The 24,910-nt window shown below is 48.5% G+C and overlaps 2 protein-coding genes across 2 annotated transcripts in view; both read right to left on the bottom strand.

The window, feature by feature from the left end:
* Positions 1-358: 358 nt before the first annotated feature.
* Positions 359-11,833, bottom strand: slc38a8a (solute carrier family 38 member 8a; the record flags this gene model as incomplete). The annotated part of the gene is made up of 10 exons (XM_080539021.1): positions 359-461; positions 931-982; positions 1,122-1,321; positions 4,758-4,905; positions 6,725-6,839; positions 7,422-7,479; positions 8,220-8,324; positions 9,267-9,423; positions 9,740-9,938; positions 11,642-11,833. 10 exons carry the CDS (start codon positions 11,831-11,833, stop codon positions 359-361), a joined length of 1,329 nt encoding a protein of 442 aa, XP_080395147.1.
* A 1,694-nt stretch (positions 11,834-13,527) lies between these two features.
* The window catches only part of mbtps1 (membrane-bound transcription factor peptidase, site 1), a 27,324-nt gene continuing 15,941 nt past the window's right edge, over positions 13,528-24,910 (bottom strand). Inside the window, exons 16-22 of the mRNA XM_080539348.1 lie at positions 22,927-23,051; positions 22,072-22,149; positions 21,351-21,491; positions 20,824-20,955; positions 18,158-18,284; positions 14,864-14,991; positions 13,528-14,657 (exon numbers count right to left, since the gene is read on the bottom strand). Of these exons, the coding sequence (XP_080395474.1) occupies positions 14,446-14,657; positions 14,864-14,991; positions 18,158-18,284; positions 20,824-20,955; positions 21,351-21,491; positions 22,072-22,149; positions 22,927-23,051 (943 nt within the window). The 3' untranslated portion in view covers positions 13,528-14,445. The remainder of the gene's footprint in view (positions 14,658-14,863; positions 14,992-18,157; positions 18,285-20,823; positions 20,956-21,350; positions 21,492-22,071; positions 22,150-22,926; positions 23,052-24,910) is intronic.

The raw sequence follows: 24,910 nt of genomic DNA on the forward strand, positions 1-24,910 counted from the left end.
ACTTATTTCCCCCACTGTATGTATGTGTATGTGGTGGTTGTTGTGAATCTCTGGGACATCATTTTGCGACTTCAGGAATTCCACAACAAAGTTATATTCCATATAAAACATTCTTTAATTCAAACAAACACATCTCAATACGCACACAAACACCATTCCCTACACACACACACACAAACACCATTCCATACACACACAAACCCCATATCATACAAACACCATTTACAAACATTGAACATGACCAGTAGAAGTAGGAGGCTAGTGTCTAGGAGGTAAAAGAATACCATCGCATCACAGCGATCGATGGTGGTGAGGTCATATCCTGTTGAGGAGCTGCATCACAGCAATGGTGGTGAGGTCATATCCTGTTGAGGAGCTGCATCACAGCGATGGTGGTGCTCTGGCCGAAGATGAACGCGCCGCAGATCAGCGTGACCATGCCCCAGGTCGTCATGGCAACCCTGGGAGGGAAGAGAAGGATATGACATCATTAGCTCCACCCTCTAGACCGGCGTTTCTCAACTGGTGGGTTGAGACCCAAAAGTCACTAGGGGGGGGTAGCTCCTCTGTCTACCATCACCTCACACTCTGAGAGTAGCTCTGTCTACCATCACCTCACACTCTGAGAGTAAGTCATGATGACATTGTGCAAGTGTCTACCGTAGTAGCCCATTTTTTAAAATATATTTGCTTGTTTTGAATTCTATAAAAGTGGGTGGTCAATACAGTAACAATGAACAGCACTATCTATGGCTAGCTATCCAGCACTAGCTATCTGACTGCAGGAATATGAACGCAAAAGTGATTAAAAACGAAACTGTACGTTAGGGGAGGGTAGAGGAGAGGAGGGGGGAGGAGAGGGAGAGGAGGAGAGGGAAGAGGAGAGGGGAGAGGAAGGGGAGTGGAAGACACTGAAGGGGTTCATCTCACCTGGTCTTGCAGGAAACAGGCTCTGACTGCATGGCGAAGACCAGACACAGTCCTACGCGCGCACACACACACACACACACACACACACACACACACACACACACACACACACACACACACACACACAGTTTATCACTGCTGCTACAAACCAGGTAAGAGAGTGTGTGTGTGTGTGTGTGTGTGTGTCCCACCTGGGAAGATGAATATGAAGAAGGCGCTGATGCCTCCTATGACGCTGATGACCTTGCTGATGTCAGGGATGAACATGGCGATCAGCATCGTCACGGCAACCCACGCCACGGTCAGACCCACCCGGCTACGGCTCTCATATGCCTCCGTTACCACAGCAACACGCCGACGCACAGTCAGAAGGGGGTCCTGAATGACCGACCTACAGACAGACAGGTCAGACAGACAGACAGGTCAGACAGACAGGTTAGATAGACAGGTTAGACCAGGGGTGCTCACACTTTTTGGAACCAAGATCTACTTTTCAAGTAGCCAGTCTGCCAAGATCTACCAGTCTAGTTTCAACATCGCAAACGTACATGCACGTACTACAAACACACACACACACACACACACACACACACACACACACACAGTTCCCAGCCTGCATAGTAAACTCACAATACACTTTCCCTCTCTCTGTCACACAGCCACAGGAGAAGACCATCACAAACCCTCCCTCTTTGCTATTCTCGCTCACACACATTCACACACACACACACACACACACACACACACACACACACACACACACACACACACACATTTGCCAGTCTGCATAGGGAGCCATAGCACAAACCCTCCCTCTCTCTCCCCCTCTCTCTCCCTCTCTCTCTCTCACTCTCTTACACACACACACACACACACACACACACACACACACACACTCACTTTCTCTCACTCATACACTGACAGCCAGTCTGCAGTACCATAGCCAACTACTGATCCAACAAACAGAAAAGTAAACCAGATACAAAACAGGTAGTTCCCTAGTTTGAAAGGAGGAAATAAATGCATTTCTCTACCTTAGTGGGAGACCTGGCACTGGGAGGAGGCAGCTAGTTTGTAGTAGTCAGGGCTGTAGGAGCTGGTTGCAAGGTGTCATCAGCCACTGTGGATCTGTCATCGAAAAGGCAATCTGCAGCCTCGAGAAACTTTTTTCACAATTTCGCCGTCTTTGAATGACTTCTTGTGTTTAACAAGAACGTGACTGACGCGATAAGAAGCTATCGTTGCAGCCGTACGTTTTCGCTCTTTTGCCACATTTCCCTTCTTCGAAATAGCCATCGTAGATTTGCTGATCAGACAGACGCATTTCCAATATCACATCGTGTAAAAAAGTCCTCCTCCCATTCTGGATGGAAGTTATACGTTATTGGTTTCTTACTTGGTCCAGCTTCCCCACTCATTTGTATAGCCTTTATTTAGTATTATATAGTAAATAGTAGAAATTGGAAGGCTAACTAGGTAATTAGTCTCGCCGGTATTTTGTATTTTGTAGTTGGTGCTGTTGACTGCGCATGCGTGGTGAACCGCGTGTTAGGTGTAGGTGAAAAGATCAGATCGCAGACTGGCTTACCTGTACGTCAATCAAGTGGCAAAAGCCATAGTGAGGATGGATGATAGGCGAACTTTTTTTTTCTTTTTCGTTTTTTTTTTTTTTCTTCTTTTTGTTCAATGCCATGCGATCTACCCATACTACCTTTGTGATCGACCGGTCGATCGCGATCGACGTATTGGGCACCCCTGGGTTAGACAGACAAGTTAGACAGAGAGACAGGTCAGACAGAGAGAGAGACAGGCTAGACAGACAGGTTAGTCAGAGAGGTCAGACAGACAGACAGGTTAGACAGAGAGAGAAACAGGTTAGACAGAGAGAGAGACAGGTTACAGACAGACAGGTTAGACACAGAGAGAGAGAAACAGGTTAGACAGACAGATTAGACAGACAGGTTAGACAGAGAGACAGACAGGTTAGACAGAGAGACAGACAGGTTAGACAGACAGACAGGTTAGACAGAGAGACAGGCAGACAGACAGGCAGATTAGACAGAGACAGGTTAGACAGAGACAGACAGGTCAGACAGACAGACAGGTTAGACAGAGAGACAGAAAGTCAGACAGACCGGTTAATCAGAGAGACAGACTGGTTAGACAGACAAACAGACAGAGAAACAGGTTAGACAGATTAGACAGACAGACAGGTTAGACAGAGAGAGAGAGACTGGTTAGATAGACAGGTCAGACAGAGAGAGACAGGTTAGACAGACAGACAGGTTAGACAGAGACAGACAGGTAGGTTAGACAGACAATTTGTGATGATTTATTTATCTATTAAAATGATCCCCATCAGCTTGTGTTCCTGGGGTTCATCACATCAGTCATGTGAAGATAGGGCACCACATGAAAACCTGTGTCTTTTTCAACATTTATTTTTATTGCCACATTTATTACTACAATTAGAATCAAGGGCACCACATTAGATGCGAATGATTAGAACATCCTTAGAGAGGATTTTGGAGGAAGCTGTCTTATTTAAACCTCAGACATTTAGTTTGGTTTGCTCTTGATTGTCAAGTGAGTGGCATCACCATGGCAACATCGAAAGAGCTCTCTGAGGCCTTCAGAAAGAAGGGTGTAGATGTGTATGAGTCTGGGAAGGGACAAAGATCTCCAAACAATTAGAAGTCATTCCACTGTCTGGAAAATAATTTATAAGTGGAGAACATTTAAAACAACTGCCAACATGGCCAGGTCAGGCTGTCCTAGCAAGCAGGCGGCAAGATGCTTAAAGAAGTCTCCAACAATCCTAGAATGTCATCACGGGACCTACAGGTAGCTCTTGCCACAGTTGATGTCAAAGTACATGATCTACCATCAGAAAGAGCCTCCACAAGTTTGATTTCCATGGGAGGTGTGCAAGGAGGAAACCCTTGCCGTAAAAAAAAGGAAACATTGCCAGAGAACACTTAGACAAACACCAGGACTTCTGGAACAATGTGCTTTGGACAGATGAATGCACAGTTGAATTATTTGGGTCCAGTAACAGAAGACATGTTTGGCTCAAACCAAAGACGAAGCATTTGAGCACAAGAACCTCGTACCAACTGTGAGGCATGGGGCTGGTAATGTCCTGGTTTGGGGCTGCTTTGCTGCAGCAGGGCCTGGCCAGCTCACCATCACAGAATCCACTATGAATTCTTTATTGTATCAGAGGGTGCTGGAGGAAAATGAGAGACCATCGGTCCAAAAATTGAGGCTGAAGTGGATGTGGACCATGCAACATGACACCTCAGAAAGTGACAGAAACCCACCAAGGGATGGCTCAAAAGAAAGAAATGGAGAGTTCTGAAATGGCCAAGTCAAAGCCCGGATCTTAACCCTATTGATGCTGTGGGGTGATTTGAAACAGGAAGTGCATGCAAGACACCCCTCAACCATCACACAGCTGAAAGAACACTGCATGGAGGAGTGGGGAAAAAACGTTCTCCCAGTCGATGTCAAAGACAGTTAGAGGAAACGTCTAACTGAGGTTATTTCAGCCAATACCAGCGAACTTCTTCCTCAGTAGGAATTGGCATCTTTATTATTATTTTTGGTTGAATAAATGATAAAGTAACATTTTCATTGTTTTTAGTTCAATTACATCACCTTTATCTATAGATATTGTTTGAAAGAAGATCAAATATTCATGTCCATATTTCTTCATGTGTCATGGGGGTGAAGGTAAAGCATCATGTTCATCACACCTCTGAGTATGTTACATGAAGAAGCTCCTTCAAATGTTCTTTTGATGGTGTGTGTGTAACCATGGTTACCTGCCCAGCAGCACTATTATGGGGTAGATGGTGATGATTGAGATGCCAAACAGCAGCCTGGCGATGAGCATCAGCACGTCTCCCCCGGTGTACGACATCAGGACGTCTGCTGCGACCTCTGACCCGAAGGTCAGGTACCCATACGCCCCTACACACACACACACACACACAGGTCAGGTACCCATACGCCCCTACACACACACACACACACACACACACACACACACACACACACAGGTCAGGTACCCATACGCCCCTGGACACACACCCCACCACACACACACACACACACAGGTGTAGGGTTTAGTGTGTAAGGCGTAGTGTGTAGGGCGTGGTGTGTAATGTATAGCGTGTCATGTGTAGGGCGTAGTATGTAGGGCGTAGGGCGTAATTTCTTAATAAAAGACTGAAGTCTACACCAAAATTATAATCAACGATAATCAGAGGAAAATATTAATCTCGCACATTTCTCTCCATGCAATTAAAACATTGTTATAAAGTCATCAACATGTTTAGTGTGCAGCAAATTATAATACCTGCAATGTATCTACACCAAAACAAACTAATTAACAACATGCCTTTCTAGTCGGTGTTTAATTAGGTGTTAAAACAGCTGTTTCCTGCTTAAGGGAACAATGGATGAGATGAGGCAATGTGATCCTCTGGACGGTACAATAGAGCACGCAGCCCTCTATCGCCCCCTACTGGTAGCAACTGGTACCACAGTGCACAGATTACAGTGCGCAAACTTGAACTAAAGAGCAAACATAAATTGAATACTCTCATAACTGACCATATTTCTTGTTTACTGGTATTTTCATAACTCGTTCAGAGTACTGGTAGGCTATTATGTAACTTATGTAACTATTAATCTGATAACATTTCAACCTGTCACACCATAAGAGTGTTTGGTTGTGTGATGGGGCTGGAGGTTGAGTGGCCCACAAGGTTTCCCAGTGCATTTTAAAAATGGCCCGCTACAAAAAGTAATTGGGGACCCCTGGTTTAGGGTGTAGAGTGTAAGGTGTAGAGTGTAGGGTGTAGTGCGTAGTGTGTAGGGTGTAGTGCGTAGTGTTGCCATGGTAACTCACAGGTACATGAGCAGCAGGCTGGTCATCACCAGGTGTAGTGTGTCGTGTGTAGGGTGGTGAAGTGTAGTGTGTAGTTGGGGTCTCACAAGTGAGGGAGTAGTATGTAGTGTAGTGTGTATGTAGGGTGTAGTATGTAGTGTAGTGTGTATGTAGGGTGTAGTATGTAGTTAGTGTGTATGTAGGGTGTAGTATGTAGTTAGTGTGTATGTAGGGTGTAGTATGTAGTTAGTGTGTAGTGTAGTGTGTAGTCTCACCAGTGAGTAGTGTGTATGTAGTGTAGTGTGTAGTATGTAGGGTGTAGGGTGAAGGGTGTAGTATGTAGTGTGTAGGGTGAAGGGTGTAGTGTGTAGTCTCAGCAGTGAGGGAGTAGTGTGTAGTGTGTATGTAGTGTAGTGTGAAGGGTGTAGTGTGTAGTGTGTATGTAGTGTAATGTGAAGGGTGTAGTGTGTAATGTGTTGGGTGTAGTCTCACCAGTGATGGAGTAGATGAGGCAGATCACCATGGAGACCAGGGAGATGTGTAGTTTGTAGTGTGTATGTAGTGTGTAGTTAGTGTGTAGTCTCACCAGTGAGTAGTGTGTATGTAGTGTAGTGTGTAGTATGTAGGGTGTAGGGTGAAGGGTGTAGTATGTAGTGTGTAGGGTGTAGGGTGAAGGGTGTAGTGTGTAGTCTCAGCAGTGAGGGAGTAGTGTGTAGTGTGTATGTAGTGTAGTGTGAAGGGTGTAGTGTGTATGTAGTGTAGTGTGAAGGGTGTAGTGTGTAATGTGTTGGGTGTAGTCTCACCAGTGATGGAGTAGATGAGGCAGATCACCATGGAGACCAGGGAGATGTGTAGTTTGTAGTGTGTATGTAGTGTGTAGTTAGTGTGTAGTCTCACCAGTGAGGGAGTAGATGATGAGGCAGATCACCATGGAGACCAGGGAGATGGCCACCCAATGGGAGAGCGTCTTGTTCTCCAGGCTGCTGTAGATGGTGATGGACGCCTCGTGACACTGCACAGGAAGTAGACAGGAAGTAGACAGGGGAGGGGTCACATGGTTACACTGGGGTCTGACCACTGCTGTCAGAGCAACACAGGCCCCCCACATCAGCACAACATCTAAACCAAGCCACGCCTCCCTCCCGCACATCATTAATACTATCTATCATACACCAGCTTCACCCCCCCCCCCATACACCACACACCAGGATTTAATACTATCTATCATACACCACACACCAGAGTTCAATAAGTATAATAATACTATCTATCATACACCACACACCAGAGTTTAATAAGTATAACAATAATAATAATAATAATAATAATAATATGTTTTAACAAGGCTTTAATAAGTCTAATAATAATAATAATAATAATAATAATTAGTAACAGTAACAAGGCTTTAATAAGTCTGATAATAATAATAATTAATAATAGTAGTAGTAGTAGTAGTAGTAGTAGTAGTAGTAGTAGTAGTAGTAGTAACAAGAATAATAAGAATAAGAATAAGAATAACTTTTTATTTGAATAGCATTTTTCCTGCAAACGTTGCAGCTCAAAGTGCTCCAAGTAGTAACAAGGCTCTACTCACCTGGAAGCCAAAACATATGGTGGGAATCACACTGAACATAGACGACAAGGAACTGATACTAGAGGAACACACACACACACACACACACACACACACACACACACACACACACACACCTGTGAAAAGGGGTTTTCTTCATGACCCTTTAAAGTTCACCTGTCAATCAGTACAAGGTCAGACCCAATGACCTACCCCTGACAGTAGTATAGTAGAATAGGAGTAGGAGTATAGTATAGTATAGTAGTATAGTGTAGTAGTAGTAGAGTAGAATAGTATAGTAGTAGTAGTAGTATAGTAGTATAGTGTAGTAGTAGTAGTAGTAGTAGTAGAGTAGAATAGTATAGTAGTAGTAGAGTAGAATAGTAGTAGTATAGTAGTATAGCAGTAGTATAGTAGAATAGTATAGTAGTAAAGTAGTAGTAGCATAGTAGAATAGTATAGTAGTAGTAACATAGTAGAATAGTGTAGTAGTATAGTAATAGTACAGTAGTAGTAGTAGTAGTAGTAGTAATAGTAGTAGTAGCAGTAATAGTAGTGGCATAGTAGTAGCAGTAGTAGCAGTAGTAGTAGTAGTAATAGTTGTAGTAGCAGTAGTAGCAGTAATAGTAACAGTAGTAGTATTAGTATTAGTAGTAGTAGTTATAGCAGTAATAGTAGTAATAGTTGTAGTAGCAGTAATAGTAACAGTAGTATTAGTAGTAGTAGCAGTAGTTATAGCAGTAATAGTAATAGCAATAGAAGTGAGTGTGTGTCTCACCCGCTGCTGTAGAGGGGGGAGGGGAGTAGTGTGCATCTCACCCGCTGCTGTAGAGGGGGGAGATGTGGAGGTCCTGGTCAGGTCTGGTGTAGTACTTCACTATGATGGCCACCGTCAGATAGGACGCAGCCAGCGTACCTAGAACACTACACACACACACACACACACACACACACACACACACACACACACACAACACACAACACACAACACAGTGGGTGTGTCAGACTTGGGGGGTATTCTATCAACACCGCTAACTAAGTCAGCGCTTAATTGAAAAAGCCTGGTTACTCTAAACGTTCCAATGACACAGTTCAGCCGTGTCTCACTAACTCTGGCCAGGCTAACACAGCCGTGTCCTGTCAACTCTAACTCTGGCCAAGCTTGTAAAGTCTCGCTTTGGGCGCACAGAGTAATAAGCAGCCCAGAACAGCAGATTGTCGAAAAGAAGGTTCTGACGGAAAAAAAAAGGGAAAGCGAGAGCTCACCCTGCTGGTGGAGCTTTATGAACACTATAAAGACACAATCACCAAAAAGGGAAATACTGTCACAATTAACAAGGCGAAGGCATGGCAACAAATTGCTGACTGAAGACAGTGAAAGTGTTAATTTTCTTAACTTGTTTATTTCATTAATACTTTCTTTGGAACTTAAGACATAAATTCATGCTTGGTCACATTGTGACACTAGGTCAGACCTAACTTTCCAGAAAACACACTTGATGTAACTGTCTTTATATTACCTTATGTTTGATGTAACTGTCTTTATATTAGTTACATCAAACATAAAGGTAATTTTGGATTTTGTTTCCGCCTGTTAGACACACATCTAACTTAATCTTGACAGTTAACTGGTAGTAAGTTGCCTTGGTAACGGTAAGTACCAGGTTAGTTCTGAGGCATAAGTTGCCATGGTAACTCAGCAGCGATTCCTTGAAGCCACATTCAGGGAACGGAACTCACTGAAATTAGCGAGATTTATCAAAATACGACTGGATTTTCCTTTAGCGACGTTGATGGAATACCCCCCTGATGAACTTCAGTATGGTGTGAGTGAGTGAGTGAGTGAGTGAGTGAGTGAGTGTGTACCTGATGTATTTCTGGATGCTGATCTCCTTGGGGATGGAGAGAGGGAGGATGAGGAGGAGGCAGAGGAGGAAGAGCGTCCAGCGGTGGTCTGTGTACCAGTAGTATGGCATGTCCCCCTCCGGCAGCCCCGTCACCAGCTCATACAGGGACACCCACACTGACACACACACACACACACACACACACACACACACGATTTCAGCTGACATGAACAGAGTGTGTTACCTTTCTCCAGCTGGTCCTGGGGGGTATTCCATCAACGTCGCTTACTAAGTCAGCGCTTAATTGAAAAAGCCTGGTTACTCTTAACGTCGACTGTGACACAAGGTGTTTGCGCTTGTGTGTGTGTGTGTGTGTGTGTGTGTGTGTGTGTGTGTGTGCACGTAGTGCGTGCATGCATGCGTAGTGTGTGTGTGTGCGTGCGTGCGTGCGTGCGTAGTGCGTGTGTGTGTGCGCGCGCATGTGCGTATTACGTTTCTCCAGCTGGTCGCCCACGACAACCAGGAAGGCGACGGAGATCATGAAGAGGTTGAAGACGAAGCAGAGCTCACACAGCTGACCAATGGCAGCACCGCACACCTGCCGCACCACCGCCTGATAGGTCGACTGGCCACTGATGGAGGAGGAGTAGCCCAGGATGACCAATCCACTGACCAGGAACACCAGGGACACCTGGGGGGGAGGGAAGGGGGGGAGAGGGGAGGGGAGGGAGAGGGGAGGGGAGGGAGAGGGAGGGGAGGGGAAGGAGGTAGAACAGAATTGCTTAATGCTGAAAGAAGGTCATTTAATCATGTGGAAATACTTTCCATGTTCAATCAAGGAGTTTTTTTTTTTGTGCAGCAGAATTGATTCGAGCTGCAGTAATATGATTATAACTGCAGTAATATGATCATAGGCGTCGTTTTGGTATGTCAAGGTATGGCACTCGCCATAAAAAAATTAAATCTGAAACACGTTTTGTGATTTTATCCACTCCACAGAGGTACGGTAACTCAAAGTCCTCCAGGCTCCATCTCACCCCACCAACCAGTCTATAGGCTCCATCTCACCCCACCAGCCAGCCTATAGGCTCCATCTCACCCCACCAGCCTATAGGTACATCTCACCCCACCAGCCTATAGGTACATCTCACCCCATCAGCCTATAGGTACATCTCACCCCCCAATCCTATAGCTCCATCTCACCCCACCAACCAGGCTATAGTCTCCATCTCACCCCACTAGCCTATAGGCTCCATATCACCCCACCAGCCAGCCCAAAAAAGGAAAATGGACATAGACCTTTTTTGGACAAAGGGCAGCAGAGACAAGTATAGGGACACAGGTGAGGTCTTACAATACTAGTGTTTTAACAGTGCAAGGAGATTGAACCAGGTCCACCTGCTAGGAAAGATGTAGATTATTACCTACATACTGTTGTTTGTATTCATTACCTTAATATAAGTCAATTTTATAAAAACAACTCACCAAAATTGACTATTGCAGAACTGATTTGAGAGAAAAAAATCCACAGGGGTGGGGACCCCCCCACTCTTTACCTTGGCTTTTGCTGCCATCATCTGTGCTTGTTTGTGCTTGCTCCAATATAATGTGCGATATGTTTGTATGTCTTTCTTCATTTTGCTTATGCTTGCTCTAATTGTAAATATAATGTAATTCTTTTTTCTTTTAACTAATGTATTTCAGGGTGCATATTAACAACTTGCCAGGGACTACAGCTGGAGGTTAGTCATATAGACTAAAGCTGCTCCATTTACTGCTTTACTACTGTTCATTAATGTGGACTGGCCACGAAACTGGCCAATTAATAAACTAAACTAAACAATAACATACTACAGATAAGGAGATGGATTATTAATTAGATTTTGATGACTAATTAAAGATGACATTGGGCCGTATTTAACACGTCTGTTAGACCCGGGGACAAAACAGGTTGTATCAAGACGCAACAATATTAATATTGTTATTATTATTATTATTATTATTATTATTATTATTATTACGAAACTGTCCAATTAATAAATGACTGACTGTTGGTTGTGATATTGTTGAAGCGCTAGCTTGTCAGTCACATTGTATCCACGTCACGACAAATACACTTCACATAGGCTACACGCAATTAACACACACACGCAATTAACACACACCTGAGGCGTTGCTGTCCAAAACATTTCATTCCACCGTATCCTGTATATTTGTTAAATAAACTTTGATTTCATCCTGCTTAGAGTTGAATCATTGACTGATCAACCCCCCCCCTTCCACCCACCCACCCCCCTACTCTCCGGTCAGAGTGACTTTGGTTATAGAAAAAAATAGATAATTTTATTACTAAATCTACTCCTAAAAAGACCCTGTGTTTCTGTCGTGTGTTACCATCTCCACGGCCACGGCGGGTCGGATGCCCCCCGCCCTCTCGAAGGCCCAGGGGAAGTTGAGCAGCCCGGCGCCCAGCGCGGACTTCAGCATGATGAACACCGCTCCCACCGGGCCCAGGCGAGCCGCTCCCACCGGGCCGAGCCTGGGCTTGGTCAGCAGACTGATGCTCTCTCTCGCCAGCTCCTCCATGCTTCACCGGTCTGGAACCTCCGGTAGAGAGTAGAGAGTCGTGGCCCGGGGAGATGCACCGTGTGCTCACTAGCAGGCAGGAGGCAGGTGGGTGGTAGGGTGTTTCACGGGTCGTCAAACCAATCAGGATCACGTGTTCTACTATTTCTATTTCCGATCCCGAACTTCACCGCCCCTTATCAATAACCACCTGCTGCCAACAAACCATTAATTGCAGCTATGCTTCTCTCTCTCTTTCTCTGTATGTGTGTGTGTGTGTGTGTGGGTGTCTCTCTCTCTCTCTCTCTCTCTCTCTCTCTCTCTCTCTCACTCTGTCTTTATCTCTCTCCCCCTCTCTCAGGAGGAGGGGAGGGGAGAGGAGAGAGGTATGTAGAAGAGGAAGGGGGTATGAGAGTGCTGGTTTGGGATAGGTAGATGTGTAGGTGGGTGTGTGCGTGTGTCTGCGTGTGCGTGTGTGTGTATCTGGGTGTGAAAGAAAATCCATCTGCTATCACAATGACTGCCAATGGCCCCTGGCCTGAGCTAGATTACTCTGGATTGATGATTCATGATTTAGTTAGACAAATGTATTGATTGTATGTCACTTTGGAATAAGACTCTAAATGCCAAAAGTGTAAATGTAAAATGTGTGTGTATTATGTGTGTGTGTGTGTGCGCATGTGTTATGTGTGGGTGTGTGTTATGTGTGGGTGTATTATGTGTGTGTGTATTATGTGTGTGTGTGTGTGTGTGTTATATGTGTGTGTGTGGGGTCAGACTGTCGTCTCGATGATGTCAGCAGAGTCGCTGGCTCCGTGGCTGCTGGGAACTGAGGCCATGTGACCTCTTATCCACCTAAGCCCTGCTAGCCTCGTTACCTCTCTCTCCTCCTCCCTCTCCTCCTCCCCTCCTCCCCCTCTCTCTCTCCCCCTCCTCCTCCATCTCTCCTCCTCCCCCTCTCTCTCTCTCCTCTTCCCCTCCTCCCTCTACCTCTCTGTTCTCTCTTCCCTCTACCTCTGTTCTCTCCCCCCCCCACCCCCGGTCCTGGGGTCAGTTCCCATGTCCCCCGGTGTTAAGGTGTTAAGCCAGGCGGGGGCCGTCATCAGAGAGGCAGGCTGACAGGTTCACACGAAGAGAGGGGGGGGGGGGGGGGGGAGAGGGGGAGACAGGGGGGAGAGGAGAGAGGGCGGGGGGATGGGGGAGTAGGCTTGTCTGGCTGATTAAATCTGGTTCAGACAGACAGGTAGATAGACACAGACAGACAGGAAGGCAGGCATGCAGGCAGGCAGGCAGACAGACAGACAGAGAGGAAGGCAGACAGGTGGACAGACGGACAGACAGGCAAAAAAACTAGGAAGCATCCGCGGTTCAGGAGGTAGAGCCAGTGTCTAATGATTGCAAGGTCAGCAGATCGGTGGTTCAAACCCCGACTGGCCACATGTCGAGGTGTCCTTGGGCAAGACACTGAACCCCACATTTTTCCCAATGAGCGGGCCAGCGCATTGCATGGTAGCTTGCCGCCATTGGTGTGTGTGTGAATGAGAGGCCGTTGTAAAGCTCTTTGGACTAAGGCACTATATAAGTCAGTCCAGCAGGCAGACTGTCTGTCTGACAGACAGACAGACAGACGTGAACAACTAGCTGCTACTGTAGCTACTCAGGGCTGTTCATGGAGAAAGACAGATACTCAGGAATGAAGCTTTTTAATACAGGAGAAATATTTATATTCATATTTATAACAGTTAGCCATAAATCAACACCACGTCATATAAAATATAAAAACAAATAAAGACAAAAGACGTTAACATTCAATGGAGCATCCCATAATAGTCTGAACATACAAAACAGAGGAGAGGTTGCCATAACAACAGGTTGCCTTATCAACAGAGGGGGTCTGAACGTCTTCTCAGTCCGTCTGATCTGGCCAGAAGTGTTGGGGGGGAGAGACAGGTGTGGTAGATCTAACTCGAGAGAGAGACAGGTTGAGCGAGAGAGAGTGAGAGAGGTTGGGGGGGCGAGAGTGAGAGAGAGAGAGAGAGAGTGAGAGGAAGAAAGAGAGAGACAGAGATAGAGAGAGAGAGGTCAGGAGAGAGAGAGGTCAGGGGAGAGAGAGACAGGTTAAGAGAGAGAGACAGACAGGTTAAGAGAGAGAGAGAGAGACAGTTCTGGACAGAGTCAATAAATACAAAAGTTTAACAACAAGTTTCAGTTTCAGTCCGGCTCCATTTGGTCCGTTCAGGGTTCCAGAACACCCAGGAGGGTTCACCAGCGTTCTAGAACACCCAGGAGGGTTCACCAGCGTTCTAGAACACCCAGGATGTTCACCAGCGTTCTAGAACACCCAGGATGTTCACCAGCGTTCTAGAACACCCAGGATGTTCACCAGCGTTCTAGAACACCCAGGATGTTCACCAGCGTTCTAGAACACCCAGGAGGGTTCACCAGCGTTCTAGAACACCCAGGATGTTCACCAGCGTTCTAGAACACCCAGGATGTTCACCAGCGTTCTAGAACACCCAGGATGTTCACCAGCATTCCAGAGTCGTGTGTCCAGTACTGGCGTCACGCTGGGGTCAGGGCGGGGTCACGCCGGGGGTCAGATGCTGTGATGACACGCCGGGGTCACGCTGGGGTCAGACAGTGGGGTTCTTGCCCCCCAGCGGGGGGGAGCTCTGCTGCTGTTGCAGGTAGGTGGGCCGCTTGACACGGGGCTTCCTGCGCTTGGGCCGCGCCTTGGCTCTGGTCAGCTGCACCAGGAAGAAGCACAGCACCACCATGGCCCCCAGGAAGGCAAACATGGGGATGGTCTGGCCCACCTCCTGGTTGTAGCGGCCCGGCATGATGCCTGGGGAGGGCAGGGGGGAGGAGGGAGGGGGGACATCACAGCACGCATTGAGTGACTCATGATCATTACACACACAGTCAATCTGTACATCTGTGTGTGTGTGTACATCTCTGTGAGTGTGTGTGTGTGTGTGTGTGTGTGTACATCTCTGTGAAAGTGTGTGTGTGTGTGTGTGTGTGTGTGTGTGTGTGTGTGTGGTGCCTCACCTCCAGGGATGTCCCAGGCGCTGCTCTCCCCAGGAGAGAGGGGTCTGACCTGGGGTCGGTAGGACCGGGCGTTGGGCAGCTGCTGGTCCATGTCCACCGCCAGAAGCTTCTGATGCTTCCACAGGTTACTGAGGAGGGAGGGGGTTAGAACTAGGGATGCACCAACACCGATACCAGTAGTTTGGAGATATTTTAGGATAAGCAATGATAACAACAAAAGTAGAGCAGACCGCAAACTATGCTCTGCTAAATTCTGTATATGTGACAGGGTCTGGTGAAAGAGTTGGGCATCGTCAAGTAGTGAAAATGTGTTTTTTTCTTCATATTACGAAAGTTTAAGACGGATCTAAGGTTAAGGACACAGGATAAATGGTAAATGGACTGCACTTATATAGCGCCTTTTTTGCTGCTCCAAAGCTGCTCCAAAGAGCTTGACAACGGCCTCCCATTCACACACACATTCACACACCAATGGCGGCAAGCTGCCATGCAAGGCACTGGCCCAATCACTGGGAGCAATTTTGGGGTTCAGTGTCTTGCCCAAGGACACTTCGACATGTGGCCAGCCGGGGCTTGAACCGCTGGTCTGCCAACCTTGTGATCATTAGACGGCGACTCTACCTCCTGCGCCACAGCCGCCCCAATAATGGACTAACAACATCGACAGTACAGTGCATCTGTGGCAAAGTCTGCAAGAACATGAGGGGCTTGAATATCCATCAGGGCAGAATGAGATGCTTGACAGAGGAAACGACAACACAGCGCACAGAAACAACTTCTGGTGAGACGCAGGATTAGCAAGGCCTGGATGAGGAGGAGCAAGGCCTGGAGGAGGAGGAGCAAGGCCTGGAGGAGGAGGAGCAAGGCCTGGAGGAGGAGCAAGGCCTGGAGGCAGGAGGAGCAAGGCCTGGAGGCAGCAGGAGCAAGGCCTGGAGGAGGAGGAGCAGGAGGAGCAAGGCCTGGAGGAGGAGGAGCCAGGCCTGGAGGAGGAGGAGCAAGGCCTGGAGGAGGAGCAAGTGCCCAGAGCCTCCGAGTATCGCCCATACCTACTGCCAGCACAACTCTGGCCGCTCCACTGGCCAACAGTGTACAGAGGCTCCAAGCCCCATCAGCTGCCTGCACAGACCGATCAGAGCCATCAAGAGTCATCTACAGCAGCTGCCTGTGCTCGACCAGCCCGACCGAAGATCCAGTGGCCCCAATCCACAAAGAAAGCTGAGTGGCAGCAGTTTGATGAGGATGTAGACTGGATCTAGGAAGGGACTGCCAAGGGGGATGTGGACCGTCGGCTGAAAACTATGGCCACAATCATAGTGAACATTGCAGCTGAGCGATTTGGGACAGAGGCAGCCAAGCCTGCACCAGTGGCCTATGCTCCAAATCACAGAGCGAGGAAAATCCAGCGTCTCAGGGAAGAACTCAAGTCGCTCAAGAGGCAGTACAAGAAGGCAAGGGAAGTCGAGAAGGCCGGCCTAGCAGATCTTCGGGCAATCCTCAGGAAAGAGCTCCTGACAGTGCGGAGAGCCACAGAAGGAGGCGGAGAGAGAGGGCAAGAAACAGAGCGGCATTCCTAGCCAGCGGCATTCCTAGCCAACGCCTTCAAGTTGACTAAGCAGCTCCTTGGCTGCTGGCCGCTTGTCCTGCTCCAGAAGGGCCATCAACGACCACCTCAAGTGCACCTACAGCGACACCATGAGAAACCAACCACTGGGTCCATGTAATGCGCTGACAACACCACCAGAACCAACAGCAGACTTCAATCTGAAGGAATCCCGCCTGAGCGAAGTGAAAGAAGTGGTGAGGAGGGTGAGATCTGGCTCAGCACCAGGCCCAAGTGGAGTGCCTTACAAGATCTATAAGAACTGCCCAAAGCTACTCCATCGGCTTTGGAGGGCCTTGAGTGTGATCTAGAGGAGAGGGAAGATCGCCCAGTCATTGAGATGCACTGAAGGGGTATATACATACCGAAAGAGGAGAGATCCGAGAACATCGATCAATTTAGAATCATCTCCTTGTTCAGTGTGGAGAGCAAGATCTTCTTGAGCGTTGTGGCCAAGACACTCGCCAGCGTACCTCTGAGTAACAACGACATCAACACGTCGGTACAGAAGGGAGGCATATTGGGGGGTCCCTGGTTGCCTTGAACACACAGGTGTGGTGACCCAGCTCATCAGGGAGGCAAGGGAAGGCAGAGGGGACCTGGCTGTGCTGTGGCTAGATCTTACCAACGCCTATGGCTCAATACCCCACAAGTTGGTCAGGGTTGCACTGGAGAGACACCATGTACCCCAGAAGGCACCAGCTGGAAGTAGGGATAATCCCCGGTTGCACCATCTTGGTGACCCTCTTCGCGCTGGCAATGAACATGCTGGTCAAGTCAGCAGAAACTGAGGGTGCCGGGGCAGCATGTCTGGAGTGAGGCAACCACCCATCAGAGCCTTTATGGACGACCTCACTGTGACGACAACGACAGCAGGAGCCAGGTGGATCCTCCAGGGGTTGGAGAAGCTCACGTTGTGGGCACGCATGAGCTTCAAACCAGCAACGTACCTTTGTCTTTGGTTCTGAAGAGAGGGAAGGTCACTGACAGGATCCAGAAAAACCCTGTGACTCCAGGATACAACACTGATGACGTGTCCAAGTGTGTGCGTCAAAAGATGCATGAAAAGTGTTCAAGAGTCCACTAAATATAACAAACAATAGTTTTAGGATCACAAAATGCTTATAATTTGTCTTGAATTTGTCTTTGAATTCAGCTTGGTTTTGATTCACTGCATCGTCTGCCTTCCTGCTTTGTACTCAGGTGAGTGTTGGTGATATATGGCTTGTGAACAAACGTACGTTTTAGAATGTGTTAAAAAGCAAGGACTGTGTGATCATCTAGTTATGTGTTTTTAGCATGTTGGTCTTCCATCAACGTGTTATGATGTGCAAAACATGCAGTTAGATGTTACATAGCAATGTTCCTTCTAAGCTGCTAGCTAGCTACCAACACGATGGTAGCAAAAACGTCTGTTTCGATTCAGAGCGATTTTCTCTGGTATTTGGTTTGAGGTGGACCAACGTTCAAATAAGCATATGTTCTTCAACTATTTTCATAACGATTTCAATGTATTTCAATGTAGATATATAACTGTTCCAGTGATGGGGAAAGGTGTGTGTGTGTGTGTGTGTGTGTGTGTGTACCTGGGGGCCATCTCGTTGAGGGGCTGGGGCTTGGCCCAGGACAGGTGTGTGTATGTGTGTGTGTGTGTGTGTGTGTGTGTGTGTGTGTGTGTGTGTGTGTGTGTGTACCTGGGAGCGGTCTCGTTCAGGGGCTGGGGCTTGGCCCAGGACAGGTGTGGGCAGGCAGGAAGGGGGCGGGGCCGAGGTTCGCCCAGGTGACCCTCCAGCACCTTGGAGTAGCGGTACAGGTGGTTACCTGAGGAGGGAGGAGCTTGTTAGACACCTGAACTTGTCTTTTACTTGTCCAAATATGACATGATATGTGTGTGTGTGTGTGTGTGTGTGCGCACGTGTCTGTCTGTCTGTCTGTCTGTCTGTCTACTAAAACACTACAAGCCAGTAATACATTACATTCCAATTTCAACAATTACTGTGGATCTACGTGCATGGCAGAAAACGTTCGATTTCAAAGTTTAAAGTAAAGTGGTTGTGCCACTTAATTAATGTGTGCTCTGCCAACATTGATGTTTTGATTCAAAGGCCTGACTTGACAGATAATCTAGGCATGATTGTTTTAATTTTGAGTTATTTAATGAAGTTGAATTTGGTTTTGGAATTTGAAATTATAATCAATATTCACAACTAATTAGTTGTGTTCTTATTTGTTGATAATACAATGTGACAACTTGCCCGACGTAGTGCAACAATTTACCCGCTGATGGGGCAAATTGTCACAAATGCACAATGTCTATTTAACGGTCTACAGCTCTGTACAGAAATAAGATATGAAGATATAATCAATACAAAATGTGTGCCCAAGACTTTCTTCTTTCGTTAGGTATGACATTTATACCATTGTGATGTATTGTGCTCAGTAAAATGTTAGACAGCTTATGACAACATACCCCGCGCTCCCCTACTCAGTGGACATAGATTTGTTGACAAGGCAGCAGACATTGACAAGGCAGCCACATTGACAAGGCAGCATACATTGACAAGGCAGCTACCGTATTTTCCGGAGTATAAGTCGCATCAGTCAAAAAATGCGACAGTAAGAGGGAAAAAACATATATAAGTCGCACTGGACTATAAGTCGCATTTATTTAGAAATATATTTCACAAAATCCAAGACCAAGAACAGACATTTAATCTGGAAAGGCAAGTTTATTCAACTACACAATAGCACACAGAACAACAGGCTGAATAGAAGTCAGGTATGTTAACATAACACATTAACAGTTATTCAGCAACACAATAGCATAAAGAACATACCTGGGAGGCTGAATAGGCTAAATTAACATAACAAGCTAGCGAGTCCAACAAGCAAGTTACCAGTAAGCAAGTTCACCAAGCTACCGTTTGCTTAGCTTCAACAAGCTAATGTTTTAGATCACTTCTTCAGGGGTATAGGAGCAGCATACAGTTGTCACAAGCCCAGAGCGGCCCAGAGCGCCCTCTGTCGGCTGTAGACGGTAATGTTTACTCCTTGGTTCATGTCAGTCAGTATGAAATTATATATATATATATATATTGACATATAAGTCGCACCTGCCTATAAGTCGCAGGACCAGCCAAACTATGAAAAAAAGTGCGACTTATAGTCCGGAAAATACGGTACATTGACAAGGCAGCTACATTGACAAGGCAGCTACATTGACATGGCAGCTACATTGTCAAGGCAGCATACATTGACATGGCAGCATACATTGACAAGGCAGCATACATTGACAAGGCAGCATACATTGACAAGGCAGCAGACATTGACAAGGCAGCAGACATTGACAAGGCAGCATACATTGACAAAGCAGCATACATTGACATGGCAGCATACATTGACAAGGCAGCATACATTGACATGGCAGCATACATTGACATGGCAGCATACATTGACAAGGCAGCTACATTGACAAGGCAGCATACATTGACAAGGCAGCATACATTGACACGGCAGCAGACATTGACAAGGCACCATACATTGACAAGGCAGCTAGATTGACATGGCAGCATACATTGACAAGGCAGCATAGATTGACAAGTCAGCTACATTGGCAGAACACCAGTAATGGTGCTGGGTTTTGCGTTTCCCTGCTTTTCCTGGCACCTGGCCAGTTTTAGGTGCTTGAAGGAACATTGTGCTTGCTGGCTTGAGTAACGTGTCGGTTTCTTTCACTACGGACTTAAAATTTCCACAAGCCAACTTCGCGGTCAAGGAGGTTGGCACTTTTGCAGGAAGTGGAGTTAATAACGGTCACGCGCACGCAATAGTGTTAGAAATTCTGATACAAGCTACGCCGCCTCATAGGCAGCAAGAATGAGGTGCGGCATAGCTCGTTAATACATTTATTACTTTTCCGATCAGATAACTGAAGGAGGAACTAATTTTTTGCGGATATTAACACATATTGATTGATTTATTTTTCTCTTTGTTTTTACTTCTCCGTCGGACAAGTGCAGGAGGAAGTCCACTTGTTCGAACATAAAATGTACTTGGACAAGTGGACAAGCCTTAATGTCGAGCCCTGGGGTGGGTGTGCAGGTGTGTATAGGTGTGGGGGTGGGTGTGTAGGTGTGTGTCTGTGTGTAGTTAGGGAGGTGTGTGTGTGTGTAGTTACGGAGGTGTGTGTGAGTGTAGGTGTGCATGTGTAGGTGTGTGTCTGTGTGTGTGTGTGTGTGTGTGTGTGTGTAGTTAGGGAGGTGCGTGCGTGTGTGTGTGTAGTTAGGGAGGTGCGTGTGTGTGTGTGTAGTTAGGGAGGTGCGTGTGTGTGTAGTTAGGGAGGTGCGTGTGTGTGTGTTACCCTCCAGTCTCTGTGGCAGCGTCTGATCCAGGCCTGTGGGGGGGGCCACCCTGCTGGGGGAGTGTGTGAGGCTGGGGGGGGTCATGCTGTACGCCGTGAACTGCAGCAGAGCGTCCAGGAGCCAGAAACAGTCTGGGATGGGGAGGGGGGGGGAGAAGAGAGAGAGAGGAGGGGCGGGGGAGGAGAGAGGAGGGGGGGGGGGAGAGAGAGGAGGGGGGGGAGAGAGGAGGGGGGGGGAGAGAGGAGGGGGGGAGAGAGGGGGGATTTAGGGTTAGGATCCAACACAGATCTACCTTTTTAGACTAAACCAACCAGCTGTAGGGGGGGGTCTACCTTTGTAGACTAAACCAACCAGCTGTAGGGGGGGGGGTACCTTTGTAGACTAAACCAACCAGCTGTAGGGGGGGGGCTACCTTTGTAGACTAAACCAACCATCTGTAGGGGGGGGGCTACCTTTGTAGACTAAACCAACCATCTGTAGGGGGGTGGGGGGTCTAACCAACCAGCTGTAGGGGGGTGGGTCTAACCTTTCTGCCGGTGGCTGTCGTCAATGCAGTTGGAGTCTCCGTACAGGGCGATACGCCCCCCCCCTTCCGAGGGCGTCTGGTACATCCCCAAGATGGGAACGTTCTCCACCACCGCCGTCTCCTGTTTCAGCACCTCCAACCCTGGGGGAGAGGGGGAGGGGAAGGGAGGCGGGGAGGGAGGGAGGGAGGAGGAGGAGGGGAGTGGAGGAGGCAAGGCATGTTTATCTGTATAGCACATTTCACACAACAGGGGCGTTTCAAAGTGCTTTACATACAGAATAAAAAAATACAGCAAGAGGAGAATAGTAAGAAAATAAGTGACAAGAATAGATGTATATAAGACATAAATATATAAACATTGAATAAGATAGATAGATAAAAGTGTTTTGACCAGAGTCATTTTTGACCAGAGTTCCATAAACCTCTGTACCTTGTATAAGTATCCTACCATACAGGATTACGCTGTCAGATTATCACAGGTAGTGGCTGCACGAATGAACACCTCAAGACGTCAGCCCCGACCCTGATATTTCTAATGATTATGATTCAGTCTATGACAGGTGATTATTACTGCATCTGTATTCAAACGCTATCCTGCCCGATACGGCGTGAGAGATCGCAGATCGCAGAGAGCGGGGGGGGGAATACACATCTCCATGGTAACAGCAGGCAGCAGAAGGAGTAGGTTTCCATGGTAACGGTTGCCAGGTGTGTGTCGTACCTTGATCCTTCAGTGTCTTGGCGATGACGATGCCGTCGCTAGGGAAACGGGCGATGCTGCAGCCTGAGGCGTAGTACACTGAAGGAGAGAGAGAACACGTATGTGTGTGTGTGTTAGGGTTAGGTGTGTGTGTGTGTGTGTTAGAGTTAGGTGTGTGTGTGTGTGTGTGTTAGTACAGGGTGTGTGTTAGGACAGGGTTAGGTGTGTGTTTGTGTGTGTTAGGTGTGTGTATAACTATCATGGTCCTCCAGGGTGAAGTCTCCCTCGTACAGGGTTAGGTGTGTGTGTGTGTGTGTGTGTGTGTTAGTACAGGTAGGTAGGTGGTAGGGTTAGGTAGGTAGGTGGTAGGTGGTAGGGTTAGTTAGGTTAGGTAGGTAAGTAGGTGGTAGGGTTAGTTAGGTAGGTAGGTAGGTGGTAGGGTTAGTTAGGTTAGGTAGGTAGGTAAGTAGGGTTAGTTGGGTAGGTAGGTGGTAGGGTTAGTTAGGCTAGGTAGGTAAGTAGGGTTAGTTGGGTAGGTAGGTAGGTGGCAGGGTTAGTTAGGTTAGGTAGGTAAGTAGGGTTAGTTGGGTAGGTAGGTAGGTGGCAGGGTTAGTTAGGTTAGGTAGGTAAGTAGGTAGTAGGGTTAGTTAGGTAGGTAGGTGGTAGGGTTAGTTAGGTTAGGTAGGTAGGTGGTAGGGTTAGTTAGGTTAGGTAGGTAGGTGGTAGGGTTAGTTAGGTAGTGATGAATCTTAGGTAGGTAGGTAGATAGGTGGTAAGGGTACTATATGGTCCTCCAGGGTGAAGTCTCCCTCATACAGGGTTAGGTGTGTGTGTGTGTGTGTTAGTACAGGTAGGTAGGTAGTAGGGGTATATTACTGTCATGGTCTTCCAGGGTGAAATCTCCCTCGTACAGCCCGTCACTGAAGGCCATCCCCCAGACGCTGAGCAGCTCGTTCAGCGCCGGCACGTTGGCGCCCCCGGTGTCAGGCATCCACCACTGCCTGAGGAGAGAGTTACCACTGCCTGAGGAGAGGGTTACCATGGTTACCACTGCCTGAGGAGTTACCATGGTTACCACTGTCTGAGGAGAGGGTTACCATAGTTACCACTGCCTAGGAGAGTTACCATGGTTACCACTGTCTGAGGTGAGCTACCATGGTTACCACTGTCTGAGGAGAGAGTTGTGATGAGGCAGTGTTGTGGGGGTGTTGTGTTGAGGCGGTGTTGAGTTGAGACGGTGTTGTGGGGGTGTTGAGGGGGTGTTGTGGGGGTGTTGAGGCGGTGTTGAGGCGGTGTTGAGGGGGGGGTGAGGGGGTGTTGAGGCGGTGTTGAGGGGGGGGTGAGGGGGTGTTGAGGCGGTGTTGAGGGGGTGTCGAGGGGGGGTGAGGGGGTGTTGAGGGGGTGTTGAGGCGGTGTTGAGGGGTGTCGAGGCGGTGTTGAGGGGGTGTTGAGGGGGGGGTGAGGGGGTGTTGAGGGGGGGGTGAGGGGGTGTTGAGGCGGTGTTGAGGGGGTGTTGAGGCGGTGTTGAGGCGGTGTTGTGGCGGTGTTGAGGGGGTGTTGAGGGGGTGTTGAGGGGGTGTTGTGGGGGTGTTGAGGGGGTGTTGAGGGGGGGGTGAGGGGGTGTTGAGGGGGTGTTGAGGGGGTGTTGAGGTGGTGCTGAGGGGGTGTTGTGGGGGGGTGAGGGGGGGGTGAGGCGGTGTTGAGGGGGTGTTGTGGGGGTGTTGAGGGGGTGTTGAGGCGGTGTTGAGGCGGTGTTGAGGCGGTGTTGTGGGGGTGTTGTTGGGGTGTTGTGGGGGTGTTGAGGGGGTGTTGAGGGGGTGTTGAGGGGGTGTTGTGGGGGTGTTGAGGGGGTGTTGTGGGGGTGTTGAGGGGGGGGGGTGAGGGGGTGTTGAGGGGGTGTTGTGGGGGTGTTGAGGGGGTGTTGTGGGGGTGTTGAGGGGGTGTTGTGGGGGTTGTTGAGGGGGTGTTGTGGGGGTGTTGTGGGGGGGGGTGAGGGGGTGTTGAGGGGGTGTTGAGGGGGTGTTGAGGGGGTGTTGAGGGGGTGTTGTTGGGGTGTTGTGGGGGTGTTGAGGGGGTGTTGAGGGGGTGTTGAGGGGGTGTTGTGGGGGTGTTGAGGGGGTGTTGTGGGGGTGTTGAGGGGGTGTTGAGGGGGTGTTGTGGGGGTGTTGTGGGGGTGTTGTGGGGGTGTTGAGGGGGGGGTGAGGGGGTGTTGAGGGGGTGTTGAGGCGGTGTTGAGGCGGTGTTGAGGCGGTGTTGTGGGGGTGTTGTGGGGGTGTTGAGGGGGTGTTGTGGGGGTGTTGAGGGGGTGTTGTGGGGGTTGTTGAGGGGGTGTTGTGGGGGTGTTGTGGGGGGGGGGTGAGGGGGTGTTGAGGGGGTGTTGTGGGGGTGTTGAGGGGGTGTTGTGGGGGTTGTTGAGGGGGTGTTGTGGGGGTGTTGTTGGGGTGTTGTGGGGGTGTTGAGGGGGTGTTGAGGGGGTGTTGAGGGGGTGTTGTGGGGGTGTTGTGGGGGTGTTGAGGGGGGGGTGAGGGGGTGTTGAGGGGGTGTTGAGGCGGTGTTGAGGCGGTGTTGAGGGGGTGTTGTGGGGGTGTTGTGGGGGTGTTGTGGGGGTGTTGAGGGGGGGGTGAGGGGGTGTTGAGGGGGTGTTGAGTCGGTGTTGAGGCGGTGTTGAGGCGGTGTTGTGGGGGTGTTGTTGGGGTGTTGTGGGGGTGTTGAGGGGGTGTTGTGGGGGTGTTGAGGGGGTGTTGAGGGGGTGTTGAGGGGGTGTTGTGGGGGTGTTGAGGGGATGTTGTGGGGGTGTTGAGGGGGTGTTGAGGGGGTGTTGTGGGGGTGTTGTGGGGGTGTTGTGGGGGTGTTGTGGGGG

This window comes from Nansenia antarctica (genome assembly GCF_963989245.1).
Source record: "Nansenia antarctica genome assembly, chromosome: 9".
NCBI classification, from domain to species: domain Eukaryota; kingdom Metazoa; phylum Chordata; class Actinopteri; order Argentiniformes; family Microstomatidae; genus Nansenia; species Nansenia antarctica.